Source organism: Pleuronectes platessa, chromosome 3 (assembly GCF_947347685.1).
Source record: "Pleuronectes platessa chromosome 3, fPlePla1.1, whole genome shotgun sequence".
In the NCBI taxonomy this organism is placed as follows: domain Eukaryota; kingdom Metazoa; phylum Chordata; class Actinopteri; order Pleuronectiformes; family Pleuronectidae; genus Pleuronectes; species Pleuronectes platessa.
Genome location: NC_070628.1, coordinates 4,775,206 through 4,788,209, shown reverse-complemented (window position 1 = coordinate 4,788,209; position 13,004 = coordinate 4,775,206). Strand labels below are relative to the sequence as shown.

General features: G+C 42.2%; 2 protein-coding genes across 3 annotated transcripts in view; one reads left to right on the top strand and one right to left on the bottom strand.

Annotated features, from left to right (window-relative positions):
- Nucleotides 1-10,515, top strand: part of baiap2l2b (BAR/IMD domain containing adaptor protein 2 like 2b) — a 43,166-nt gene extending 32,651 nt beyond the window's left edge. For both annotated transcript variants that reach the window (XM_053419796.1, XM_053419797.1), the window contains 16 exons: nt 18-77; nt 238-506; nt 1,663-1,763; nt 1,935-2,010; nt 3,125-3,211; nt 4,440-4,501; nt 5,127-5,198; nt 5,623-5,712; nt 5,835-5,966; nt 6,739-6,843; nt 7,542-7,644; nt 7,748-7,955; nt 8,398-8,463; nt 8,563-8,878; nt 8,994-9,034; nt 9,632-10,515. In XM_053419796.1, coding sequence (XP_053275771.1) covers nt 18-77; nt 238-506; nt 1,663-1,763; nt 1,935-2,010; nt 3,125-3,211; nt 4,440-4,501; nt 5,127-5,198; nt 5,623-5,712; nt 5,835-5,966; nt 6,739-6,843; nt 7,542-7,644; nt 7,748-7,955; nt 8,398-8,463; nt 8,563-8,878; nt 8,994-9,034; nt 9,632-9,707 — 1,864 coding nt within the window. In that variant the 3' untranslated portion in view covers nt 9,708-10,515. The remainder of the gene's footprint in view (nt 1-17; nt 78-237; nt 507-1,662; nt 1,764-1,934; nt 2,011-3,124; nt 3,212-4,439; nt 4,502-5,126; nt 5,199-5,622; nt 5,713-5,834; nt 5,967-6,738; nt 6,844-7,541; nt 7,645-7,747; nt 7,956-8,397; nt 8,464-8,562; nt 8,879-8,993; nt 9,035-9,631) is intronic.
- Nucleotides 10,516-11,183: 668 nt separating this feature from the next.
- On the bottom strand, nt 11,184-12,793 carry pvalb7 (parvalbumin 7). Its single transcript, XM_053419791.1, has 4 exons — nt 12,733-12,793; nt 12,438-12,567; nt 12,192-12,301; nt 11,184-11,209 (listed from the first exon to the last, which is right to left on the bottom strand). The coding sequence occupies exons 1-4, from the start codon at nt 12,791-12,793 to the stop codon at nt 11,184-11,186; spliced, it is 327 nt and encodes a 108-aa protein (XP_053275766.1).
- Nucleotides 12,794-13,004: the final 211 nt, after the last annotated feature.

The window sequence follows — 13,004 nt, the reverse complement described above, 5'->3', positions numbered from 1 at the left end:
CTGTGTTGTCACTGCAGATTCGGGCGTCACTCCAAAGATGAGCCGACCATCCTCGCTCCACTTGAACAGTGCTGCAGGTACAATGAGAAAAGAGTTTCTTCTCTGGCTACATTAAGTCAAAATAAAAGATTTTTCCTTTCAGCACATGAGAAGTTAATCCAGATTTGTTTATGCATTAAAAAAAAGTCCATCCTGTCCTTTATTCTTAAGCACCTCTTATTTTAATTTTTTCTCCAGGATCCGTCAGAGCACGTGGCTTCGCCTGCGTCTCCTCTCTCAGCCTCAGTATCGTCTCAGTGATGTCATGCGGGCGTCTCTTTCCCAGGATCCCTTGCACCACGTGGCCCCTCTGCTGGCAGAGCCCCACCTCGCCGCTCTGGATCGGCGTCTGAGCAAAGTGCTGGAGACTGTGAGTCGCTGCATAGAGCAGCAGAGCGTGGACGGTGGTGGTGATGAGGTCATTTTTGATGACACCGCCCACTTGAAGGACACGTTGACTCCTGCAGGTTAGAGAAGCCTCACTGATCATCACACAGGTTACAGTGACTTCATAGTTAAAGTCATAAGGACTGAAAATGTTTCTTTACATATTTTGTAAAGTGACATCTTCTAAACACAAAAATAGGTTTTGTTATAAATTTTATATTTATTAAAAAACCTGAGTCATTTACATGTGATGATCACATTATGTGACAAAAGCAATAATTTCCCTAACTGTTAACAAAGTGCTTTAAAAACTTTTATATGGTCTGATAATGCCCCTTCACCGAAATGCAGATATGTACAGTAAATTGATTATAACTTGGTTTCTTGATTCTTTTCTCCATATTTGAAATACATTCTTACCCTCTCTCCTTTGAATACATGCCTCATGTAGTATGTGATAAATTATTGCATTAGTCATCACTATGACAATAAATTCTGAAGTGGAAAATTATAGCTCAGAAACCCGTTTGATGATTTTGAGGATTGAAATAATGTTTTCTACTCTTTTTAATTTGTGTTTTTATCACCTAGTGTTTGGTTTGTTAGCACCGACATATGCAAATCTATTTACATATAAAAGAAATGTTTCTAGGCCTGAGATATTTGCTCAGTCAGCAGAATACCACCAGTGCAGTTCTGTGTTCTGTCCAATAGGAAACATCAGAAGCAGATTCCTCACACTTTAATGCAGATGTGAATTCTTTCATCACCTGTTTGTCTTCAACTCTTTGTTACTGAGATCTCAGCTTTGATCTGGATTCATTATGAGGGTTGGTTTTATTGATCCTTCTCTTATTTTCATGTTTATATTCTAAGTCTTTTCGAACATTTGAACTTGAATGTGTGAAACTTCCTAAAGAAGTAAATTCTGTGCAACTAACCACATGATCATTTATTAATCTATCGGTTGTGGGGCAGTAGTGTGTTTCACCAAAGTTACCAGTGAGGTGTGAGTGTACATCACAGCCAGTGGAGCAGCCGTCCTCCTCCTCAATCAATAATTCACCTGGCCCGGGTCATATCGATGGCACCTGCTCGCTCTCCTCTTCCCCCTCCTCACTCGTTCACTCTTTCCATGAGAGCTGCTGCTGACAGGGGGCTAGAGGAGAACACCTGAGGAGGCTTGAATGGGATTCGGACTCTTCACAGAAGTTTCCTTCTGTCTCTGACGTTCAGGTTTCAAGACTTTTATCTTTGAGAGAAGTTTGTATTATATTTACACGATGTCAGGAGCCGGTAGTGACCAGCTGCACAGATCCACTCTGACTGTCTATTCGGTGAGTTTGTATTATAAGTCATATGGGTTGTTAAACATCATTCTTCATCGGCCTATTGGTCTGTTCATGTGTATTTAAGTCTCTGTGTGTGTGTGTGTGTGTGTGTGTGTGTGTGTGTGTGTGGTGTGTGTGTGTGTGTGTGTGTGTGTGTGTGTGTGTGTGTATATGCAGAACCTGATGGAGCACTTCAATCCGGGCCTCCAGAAGCTCGTTGCTCTAGGAAACAGCTACGTCAAAGCTTTTCAAGGTGAGTGAGCGTCATGAGTGACCGGCTGTGTGGTTCAATTAGAGTGTGTCTGTGTGTGTGTGTGTGTCTGAGTGTGTCTGAGTGTGCACGTGTGTATCAGGCAGATTAATGCCATTTACACACTAATATAAGTAAAAAATATATGTTGAATAGGCCTTTTTGCTTTTGATCTTGCACGTGTGTAATAGATTATGTATTCTATATTTTATAATGTTATAATCAGCAAAATGTTGTTGTCCTTACGTGGGACGGACCAGAATATAAAGATATTAGAAGATGTTAGAGGACATTTTACTGTAGGTGCTGTAAAAAGACATTCCATGGTGATGTCGGTGAGGAGAAGAGGATTTGACTGAAATCACTGAGACACAAGTTGTGACGGGAGACAAGGGAACTCTGACAGGAAGGTCATGACCCGTCTGTCACAAGAGCCTCGGTGTCTGTGACTCATTAGAACTTCACCTTATTTTCACTGCAGTGCTTTTAGTTCTTGAACGAGAACTTGTTATTATTTTCCTTAAGTCACTGGACATGTCTGAGGTGTTTTGGGAAAAGTGATGTGTTTAGTGGAGCTGGATGATATGGCAAAGAGTATATCCAGATTACAATGTTCCCCTCAGAAGATATGGATGATTATCACATTGTTATTTCTTTTAAGTTTAAAGTTTAAAGACAGTTTCTTTCTTCAGCGTGAAGGTTGTGTTTTTAAACTCTTCTTAATGAGCAGAGAATGATTTAACAAAGATATAAATTATGTGTTTTTTGCATTATATCGATATATAGTGAACAGTATTGCTATCGATGAATATTATAATATCATACTTCAGCAATGAAAACAACTTCTTTCTTTAAAACATCTCCACGTGTATGTCCGAGCTCACTTATCCTTCTCGACTGCGCTTCTCTTTGGGGGGGGGGGGGTAGTAACACCAGAACAGGACGTCAGCGTGGTAAAACAACACCCTTCTATAAACCACCTCTCACGTGTCAACACTGCGAGGCTTGTGTGTATGAAGGAATAGAAATTAGAGCCGATTGTCTTAGGGAGGAGAAGTTTAACTGGTTAAAAGCTGTAAGTTGTGTATATTTTTGTGTATTTGTTTGTGCCCTGCAGCCTTAGCTGTTTGCAGTGAGGCTTACTTCAGCGCCGTGGCTAAGATGGGTGACCAGGCTCTGCACACACTCTCATCTCGCTCTCTTGGTAAGTGTGTGTGTGTGTGTGTGTGTGTGTAACTAATTTGTGTTTGTATGTCTGATTTGATTACTCAGTCTTTCCATGATGGGGTTTATATTAAATTTGTTGCACTCATCACAGAAACAGAACTGTCCTGTTGATCAGGTGGGAAAACTTTCTCCTTTCAAATCATTTCAAATATTATAACATCCTCATAGATCTTACTAAACCATTGATCAAATGGACTAAACGTCTCTAATGTCTCTTCACTGAGGCAGCTGATGTCAGATGATACTGATGATGATGACGGTGGATTTAGCTCAAATAACTTGTTTTAACAAATCCTCACCTTTGGTTGTTTCTCTTGTCACAGTCCAGAGACGGAAACAGGATATTTCTTGTGTTGTCTTTAGTTTTTTCAATATCTTGTTCCGTGTCAGTAATCTGCTGTGCTGCTGTTCTTTGAGACAAATATAAAAATATATTTGATTCTGTGGAACCTTCACAAATTGTCCCTTTAAATTAAGTTTCAGCTTTTTAGTTATTTGTTTGCTCACCACAATACGTCCCTTTTTTTTGACTCGTCTAAACGTCCTGGGGCCAAATTAGGACACATCCTCGATTCTACATCCTTCACTGCTCTTTCTCCTCCTCTCCTGTGTGTGTGTCTCTGTATGTGTCTGTGTGTGTGTGTGTTTTTCCACAAGCTTAACTTTCACTCCCACCCTGGATAGGTGCCAAAGCATTGTTAGCAATAATTAGCAACATGCTAGCTCCTCCCTGTTGGGTGTGTGTGGGTTCATGCATTAGTGCGAGAGGTTCTGGTCGGTCGGCTAACTGAGAAGGTCAGGGAGCCACAGCGTGACCTGGGGCCCTATTGAGTGACGGCCCCTGAATTATAGATGGGGACCGTCTTTCAGCTGCACCCAATTCATTAGTTCAACCAGAGTCCATCACCATAGACCAGACCAGTAGCACCAGTCGCACAAAAAGCCTGAACAACTTTCCACCATTCACACAAGAGTCTGTTTGAGTTGAGTTGTGTTAAAGTCGTTTTAGAAACTATTATTTCTAATGGACACATATTAAACAAATTGAGAGTTTTACCACCTGAATTCTTCAAAGGGCCATTTTGTTGTACATGGAAAACTCAATGAAACGAATATTATCACGTAAAATATTCACACAACTGTTATTTTAAACTGAGGCAGTTTGAGTGTGTGTTTGTGTGTTAACCTGGTTTTGTTTCAAACAGGGGACGTCCTGATCCAGATATCAGACACACAGAGGAGACTCACTGCAGAGATGGAGGGTGTGGTCAGTACAAGTTTTCTGTTAATTATGTAATTTAAATAAATTAAATTATAATAATTAATATGAATTGCATGAGCGGACACACACATGTTTTCCCATTAGGTTTGGAATCAATTTGTTATTTGATGCTACAAAACCATGTGAAACTTTGTAATTGATGAGCAGAGACTTAGATTACAACACGTTTACATCACATATATTTAGGCTTCATTTTTCCGGGAGGAAACTGAGATACATTGTTCATCTTTTACACAATCTGTGCTAAATGCTGCATAAATCAATAACACACTGCAGATGTTGCTAAGCTGATTGTGCTAAATTGCACAGCCATGGAAAAAGCTGTAACCCAATTAATTAGAGAACAGATCTGCACACTGGGAATTGCACTTGTTAGCCTTTGACCCTGAGATGACCCCTGACAGGGTTAATTCACTGCCTGATTAAAATCCATTGAGCCGTTCAGACCCTGGTGCTTGGTTGCAGTGGCTGTAGCGATGCCAATTAGCAACTGAGGACCCGGCATCATTTGCATATAGATTGATTTAAATAAAACAATCCAGCCCATAATGTCAAGTTTCCATATCAACTCAGTTACATCACAGCAGCACTGTTTTTGTCTCTGCTACAGTTCCGATGGTTCCAGGTTGAGGTGCTGCAGGCCATGGAGAAGAATGTGAAGCTGGACGAGGAATACATCGACGTAAGTTTAGGGGAAAAGGAAGATGTTTTTAAATTATCCTTCAGGTCAACAAATAGGCAGCTGTTGTATTTTAAATCGTTCATTAACAGTCATCAACATTAACAGAGTTTTAAAGTGGAGTTACTGATTGGATCTCGATGGTTTGGCTCGTCTGTGTGGCTCAACGTATCGGATCGTGTTCATGATTTAAATGCAAATGATGAATTAACATTTCTTGAAATTCTATTATGACCACTCCTGAAAACTAACTTTAAATTGTAGTAGAGAAAACAGGTCTGTGATTGTGCAGTTCTTCCTCAAACCGGGCAGGAACACAAGTCCACAAGTTTAACCAAAAACTGTGTGTGGACAAACAAAGTGTCCACAGGTTCAGGAAAAGCTTATTATTATTGTCAGCCTGTTGGATCTGTTTCCTGTGCGGCAGGGGAGTCGCAGAGTGTACGAGCTGGAGGTGAGGAATCAGGCCGAGGCGCTGGAGAAACAGCTCAGACGAGGAGCTTTCAGGGACTCTCTGGTACACACACACACACACACACACACACACACACACACACACACACACACACACAGTCCAGTAGCTACACTCCTGCACCATTGTTCATTTTGGCTTCATATTTGTGTGTGTGTGTGTTTTAGGAGAACAGCGAGTACATGCTGTACCTGAGGCAGAGCCAGCAGGAGATCCTCAAGGAGGAGGAGAGGAGGTATCGCTTCCTGGCAGAGAAACACTGTGGCCTCACTCAGTCACTTCTCTTCCTCATAAACAAGGTTCATGAACACACACCACACAACAACCACATGGTCAACGCAGAGCAGCAGCCGGCCTCCTGCTGTGGTCTGACTCAAACAGTGAAACCAGCAGCACAGAGCTAACTCTGGGTTTGTGTTCTCACGAGGCTGTCTCCTCTCAAAAACGGTTTCTGGTGCTGCAAAGTTCAGATGCAGCTCAATTCAGGCTAATCAGCTGCTTCAAGAATCTGAAAGATCTCCTGAAAGTGTCCAGAGGGGCTGTTTGTGAAAATGCAAATGTCAGAGGCAGTTGCTGGGGATAATCTCCAGAGTTTCTTCTTCCAGCTGCTGTAGTAAAAACTCCAGAGAATGTCCAAATAAGCCCGTTGTTTGAGCCACTGGATGTGTCGACAATGCTTCAATCAAAATCTAAAATGTCTCCTCATTAAATACGTTCTCATGAAAAAGGAGATTTGAACCCAGCAGCTGCTCTAACATATGATCTGAATATTCATATTTCCAGTGACTTCATTTCACATACTGTATATAGTGGATTCTGCGATTTTCATAACTATATCTATAAGACAGCACAGATCGCTGCCATGTGAAGGTTCAATTTAACTGATGCTGATGTCACTGTCTCATTGGACTGTTCAGCATTTTCATTCTCCTCATTTGATATCATGTTAATAGTTTGATTATCTGAAACTGTCTCAGTGTCCATCGTCTTATCTCCTGAAGCTGATGCTGTTGAGTGAGTTTCTGTCTCATGAGGCTGAGTCTCAGTCCCTCGTCTCTCGTCTGTTTGCAGACCGGTGGATCTCTTCAGCAAAAGGCCGACGGCTGGAAGGAGAAAGTGAACGAGACCAGAGGGTCCAGGCCTCGCACGCCCACACACTTAGAACAAGAGGCCCAGGTACCAGCACTTCACCTGCTTTAGTCAATTATTCTTTTCCACAGGGACATTATGGGTCTGTAAATTATGTTCAATACACTGAAGAGGTGGATGGAAGAAGCTCTACTGCACCAGCTTGTGCCTCAGAAAACTGCACAGACAGTTATTATCAGTGCTCTGTAAATTCTCATATTAAGATACAGTACATTGTCCAAGGGTAATTTTTAATATCTGCATAAGGGAGAACAGGCCTTTAGATAAAACGTTTATTATAACATAATATCAGAGACATGTCTTTGTTTAGAATTTGCTTGTTAAGAAGTCGTCTTTTTACTATTATAGACTTTAAATAAAGGTAGATGACGTGATGGCTCTTGATCACCTCCTGGTGGCCGGCTACAGTATAGGTCACAAACCCTGCCTCCTCCATGTTATTGAATGGGACATGCACCAAACTAAAAAAGGTTGAAATACAGGTCAAATAAGATGTTTCTGTCGTTTTAGGTAGTTCTTGTCACTTTTTTCAATATTTCATGTTTCTGGTAATTTCTGTTTTAATTAAATATGTGACATCAAAAGCACAAGATGGGGGAACCCGTATCTGGGCTTCATTTCTAGATACTGGGAGGAAGTTGAGAAGTGTCGTCCATCACTATTCACAGTCTGTGGTGCTAATAAAGTTGTATCAAGTTTACTATATGGTTGTGATGCGTCTCCAGCTCCGAGGTTCAGTGAGCTCCCTGCTGCAGACTGTTGCCAGAGATGAAGACATGTCGTGGGCCAGGAGGGAGCAACAGGCGCTGGGCAGAGTGCCCTCTAGAGGTGGGAGCTATTCACTACTAATACCAGTACCTCTACATTGTCACATCATAAATTGAACGTCACGCTAAACATCTCTTTCCTGTCCCTCCTCCTCCACCTCCAGCACCGTCACCTCTGCCCAGCCGCTCTCGCTCCAGCTCGGTGGGTGAGTCTCTGGGTCTCGGGGGAGGCAGATCCATGAGAGCCCTGGTGTCTCACCCGTCCTCGTCCAACCCGAAGCTCCTGCCCTTCAACAGAGGGGAGACCGTCACCGTCCTGGTGCAGGAGCCGCGCAACGGGTGGTTGTACGGACGCACCGACAGCAGCCTGCGGTGGGTGGAGGAAAACCGAAGGTTCAATGTTCTCTGGACACAGCAGCCGCAAGAAATCGTATCAGACTGCTGTGACTGTCCCTGAGGAACAACTTTCACTTTTTACTCCTTATTATTGACCAGAGAGATGAATAGACGTATTAATTATTGACAAGGTGACAGGTTAATGGTCTCGTAAAGCAGAGAATCGGCTAAAGGGTGTTTTGTAACAGTGGAGTCACTGGTATTGATCAGCTTCTCAACACAACACATGGATCCAAGTGTCATTTAGTCCATTAAGGCTGTAAAACTTACTGTTTACCGATTGCAACCATGAAATAAATGTCAAGTGTTGTTTGCAGGTTTTTATTTGACAAGAGAAACAGAGAATAAAACACCAGTTTGATTATTTAGAGCAGGAAATAGTGTACTGGTTGATTTCACTCTGTGCCGTCTCCTCCAGTCAGGGCTGGTTTCCTGCTGCCTATGTGGCGCCCATTGAAGATTTCTCCAACACTTTAGCAACAAGGTGAGAATCACACGCATACATTTTATTCAGGGTATTCTATTTGTCTGGAACAATTCCCGTCTGTTCCCTGTCTCATGTGAATCCTGTGTGTTCCCTCAGCGGCGGTTCCCTGAGAAGCCACAGTATGAACAACCTGCTGGATCCCACCGACACCTACCCGGAGCAATCGGAGAGCCAGAGCTACGGCGATGTCCCGCCCCCGGCCACGCCCAACCGCCGGGCTTCCGTGGACTTCCGGCCGATCTCTCCCCTCCCCGAGAAGAGGGCGGAGCCGGCGACGGAGAAGAGGCTGGGTCAGACGAAGAGCTACAACGAACACCCGCCTCCTCAGCCGAGTCAGAACCTGAGGAGGAGCTCGGTCGATTTTCAGCCGATCTCCCCGCTCCCTGAGAGGAGGAGTGAATCTGATGTCCAGGTACCAGAGGATTCACACTGAGAAGAAATGGCTTTTATTTTCCTGTTGCATATTAAATAACCCTGAAACAGAAATTTAATCAGAAGTCTGATGTTTGGGTCCTCTCTTGTTTCAGGGCTTATCACCCCAGGGACCTGACAACCCTCTGTTTCCCAGGTAAATATCAACGTGTACGATTTAATCCCCAAAAATCAACAACATAGTTTTTATTTTCCTGGACTTAGTGAATACATGTGTATTAAATATTGCAGAATCATTTCTGTATCCGAAAAACTATCAAGTATCCCTTCATGTGTCATTACAGCGTGAAGAAAACCCTGAACACACTTCGGGAAATTTCACACATCATAAAAATGATGATGGATAAAACAAGTGTCATATAGTATAAAGTTCCTTTGTTGCACTTGGTGGTTGACACAACATTATTTTAGATTTATTAAGATATTCTCTTTTTCACACATTTCACAGTTTATCAAAAATTTTGTAGACAGATGCTTAAATGATTGATTTTCAGTTTCAGTCTTTAAAGATCCACAAAAGTTTAAATCAATAAGCTCTAAAAAAATATATCGTGAATGTCCACCTCTGACTGGTGTAAGTTATCCAGCCTGTAGTGTGTGTGTGTATGTGTGTGTGTGTTTGTGTGTGTGTGTGTGTGTGTCCTTGTGTGTGTGTGTTCTTTCTGTGTGTCGTCAGAGAGCAGCTGATCACACGAGGTCTTGTGTCACATTCTCCATCATCCTCTCGTTTCAGAGGCACAAACCCGTTCGCCACAGTAAAGCTTCGCCCCACGACAACCAATGACAGATCTTCTCCTCGGATCACCTGACCCGGCTTGGTTTGTAACTGACGCTGCCGGATCGGGTTGTGTAGGCAGGACGTGCATTTTGTGTTGTTTCTGTGTAAAGTCGTCTCATCTGAAACGTGAAGGGGGCGGAGTCAGAAGAGCAGAGGAGGAGTCGCTGAGATTCTGGCCCGGTTTTAGAAAAGATGAGGTTTTGTGACTGTAGTAAATCTTTATGGTTAAATATCAAAAACATAAAGTTTTATGTTGATAGGTGCTGGTTTCCTTTCGTAAAATTTGTAAGTAATACACTTATTATCAGTAGTAGTACTTCAAAAGATAAAAATATTAGAATATAGATTTTATTCTCATTATATTGGGGCTTCTTTTCCCATATGAATTCAAACTAAATTCTGTTAAATTACAACCTTTTTTTCATTAAATCATGATTTAATTTTCATAAAATTACCAAAAAAATCTTTATTTCTGTGTAATATTCCAACTTACTTTGATTATGACTTTATCTCATAATATTATGACTTTATCTCATTGAATTACGTCTTTATTTACATTAAATCATGATATTGTTCTTACGTCTTTATTCTCGCAATATTACAACGTTATTCTTGACTCTGCTGTTCTCAGATCTGCCTGATAAATATGAAGCTACAGCCTCCAGCTGATATTAACCCATGTTTATTTATTTGATCTATTTTACTGAAGTTGATATTTGATTCTAACGTATTTCTACTTGTGTGACTGACATGTTTTGCATTGTTCAGTGTCTTTTAGTGAGTTGAATGTTGTGTGTCCACTGTGAGCAACACAAAGTAAAGACACAGTTATTACTCAACCTTTATTTATTATCATTTCTTACTCAGATCTTCTTTTATTTTTCCTTCACAGCTCATCTTATATTTCATATTTACTTTACTACATCATCTGATCGGAGGCAGGGAGAGAGGAGGAGGAGGAAGGGAGGAGGAAGGGAGGAGGAAGGGAGGAGGAGGAAGGGAAAGGGGAGAGGAGGTGAGGTGAGGGAAGGTGGATGAGGAGGAGGAGGAGGAGGAGTGGGAGGAAACTGTTATGTGAACATCTAGAAGTAAAACCAATCAGACAAGATGCACAACCTGAAATACACAGAGGAAGAAGTCTTCATAACATCTACACCATCTACAGCACTAGCACCACCGGTTTTCAGACCACAAACTATCCTCATGAAATCATCAAGAACGATTCTGAAAATCCAAACAGCATGAGCGAGTGGATATGAGATATATATATTTATAAAAGATGACTCCTATGGTGCCTGTGTGTTTCTCCTCGTGGCGTCTCCCTGTCGGCCGGGTTCATCTCAGGTGTGGAAGCGAGCAGCTCTCGTGTGACTCCGTGCTCGGGGTCCAGAGGGAGGTGACAGGGGTTTGGGGGGGGGGGGGGGGGGGTTGGCCGTTACAAAATATGAATGCAGGAACGAAGAGGAGGAGGAGGAGGAGGAGGAGGGAGGGGCTGTTCATCTGTGCCCTACTCATGCACCAAGATCTCAAACTCTGAAAGAGAAAAGTTCAAATGTGCAAAAGTTATAAGACAGAATCGACAGCTGAAAGGAAAATGATTGAAATATGATTTATTTCTATATTGTTAATGATTTCAATAGGTAGAAAAAAAGCGATGTGACTTGTTGAGGCAGAAATAGATCAGGTGTAAATAATAGCATAATGCACAAAAGACTGTAAAGAGGGGAGGATATGACTGCTCCCCAAAAGCCAACGCCTCCTCCATGTTAGTGAATGGGACACGGACCAAGCTAAAAAGCCAAAGTAGCCACAAGGTATTTTTTAACTCACTGATAAATGTTCAAACTTAAATTATTTCCTGAAAGTTTTGTTTTAATCAGTTATTTGATGCTATAAAAACAAGATTCCTGGCTCGTGGGAGGAAGTGGAGACGTCTCGTTAATCTTTATCTACAGTCATTGGTTTAAACAATAACCTGGAGGCACCTGAATGGAATGCAGCCGGGATCAGGGGCTTTTTGACAAGTCAAGATGTCTCATAAAATGGTCTTGTGCCCAAAAATTATTACAATACACTGTTATGAGCTAAACTTCTTAGAAAAACCATCTCTACTTCATTTTGCTTCAGTCCCTCAGACACGGTCCTGCTGCTCTGGATATCCACTGGATTAGTGAATATTTATTAATTTATAAAACTAACAGATGCTCAGTTTATTTCTCTTCGACCAACTGTTTGCAAAGTTTTCAAAGATGCACTCGTGACTTTTGTTCCCAGACAACTTCCTGACCAACTGAAGTAAGTTAACTTCTCTGAACAGGTGTGGGGGTTTTGAGATTGTGTATTTTGTACAAAAACAATATTATTTATTTACACCGTTGAAATTGCATTGTTTGGATTCAGCTTAAATCTGAAGTTGGATTCTGCTTTGCTGCAGAAATACAAGTCAGAATGTTGCTCTCTCCGGCTTCTACCTTTTCTTTAGTAGTAAAATGTTTCATAAGCATCTTTCTCTCACCGTCGATGCCGATCTTGCCGTCTCCGTCCTTGTCTGCTGCTTTGAGGAATTCACTTGTCTCTGCGTCGGTCAGATCTCTGCCCTCCTTGGAGAAGCCCTTCAGGACGTACCTGCAGAGAACCATCCCTCACGGTGTTCAGTGTAAACATGACAGACTCCACACAATCTGCTGGTTATCTGCCTGTAGCCGTGTTGCTGTGTGTGTGTGTGTGTTTGTGTATTTCTGGGTCTTTGTGAATCCCTCACTTGAGCTCTTCCTCCTCGATGAAGCCGCTGCCGTCCACGTCCAGGACCCGGAAGACCTTCTTGACGTTCTCGGCCGACATGGCTCTCATCCCGACCATTTCAAAGAACTTTCTTGGATCAAACGTTTCTCCTTCAATAGGCAAAAAGAGCAATGATACAAAGAGTGAAATCATATCCAGCTGCACAGCTCTACACATTCAGAGCACGATGGTGTGTGTTTATGTGGATTGAACGACGTGTGTGCGTTCGCTGTGATTGTCGGTTTCACTTCTCTGTATGTGCGACGGTTACAGACCTTCGAAGGCTTGAAGAGCTCTCTTGATCTCCTCAGCTTTCAACAGATCTGTCATCGTCATCTTGTCAGCTGGAGAGAGAGAGAGAGACGGAGAGACGGAGACGGAGGGTAAGAAATGACAGGAGGAGAATATTTCAAAGAGTCTGGATCACAGGAGATGGAGGGATCTGTGAGAAGCTGTTTAACTGATTCACTTTATTATACAAGTTGTAACCACACAAGCACAAATGATTTACTTCTTTAATGTGAAATCTCTCTCTAAACTTCTGGTT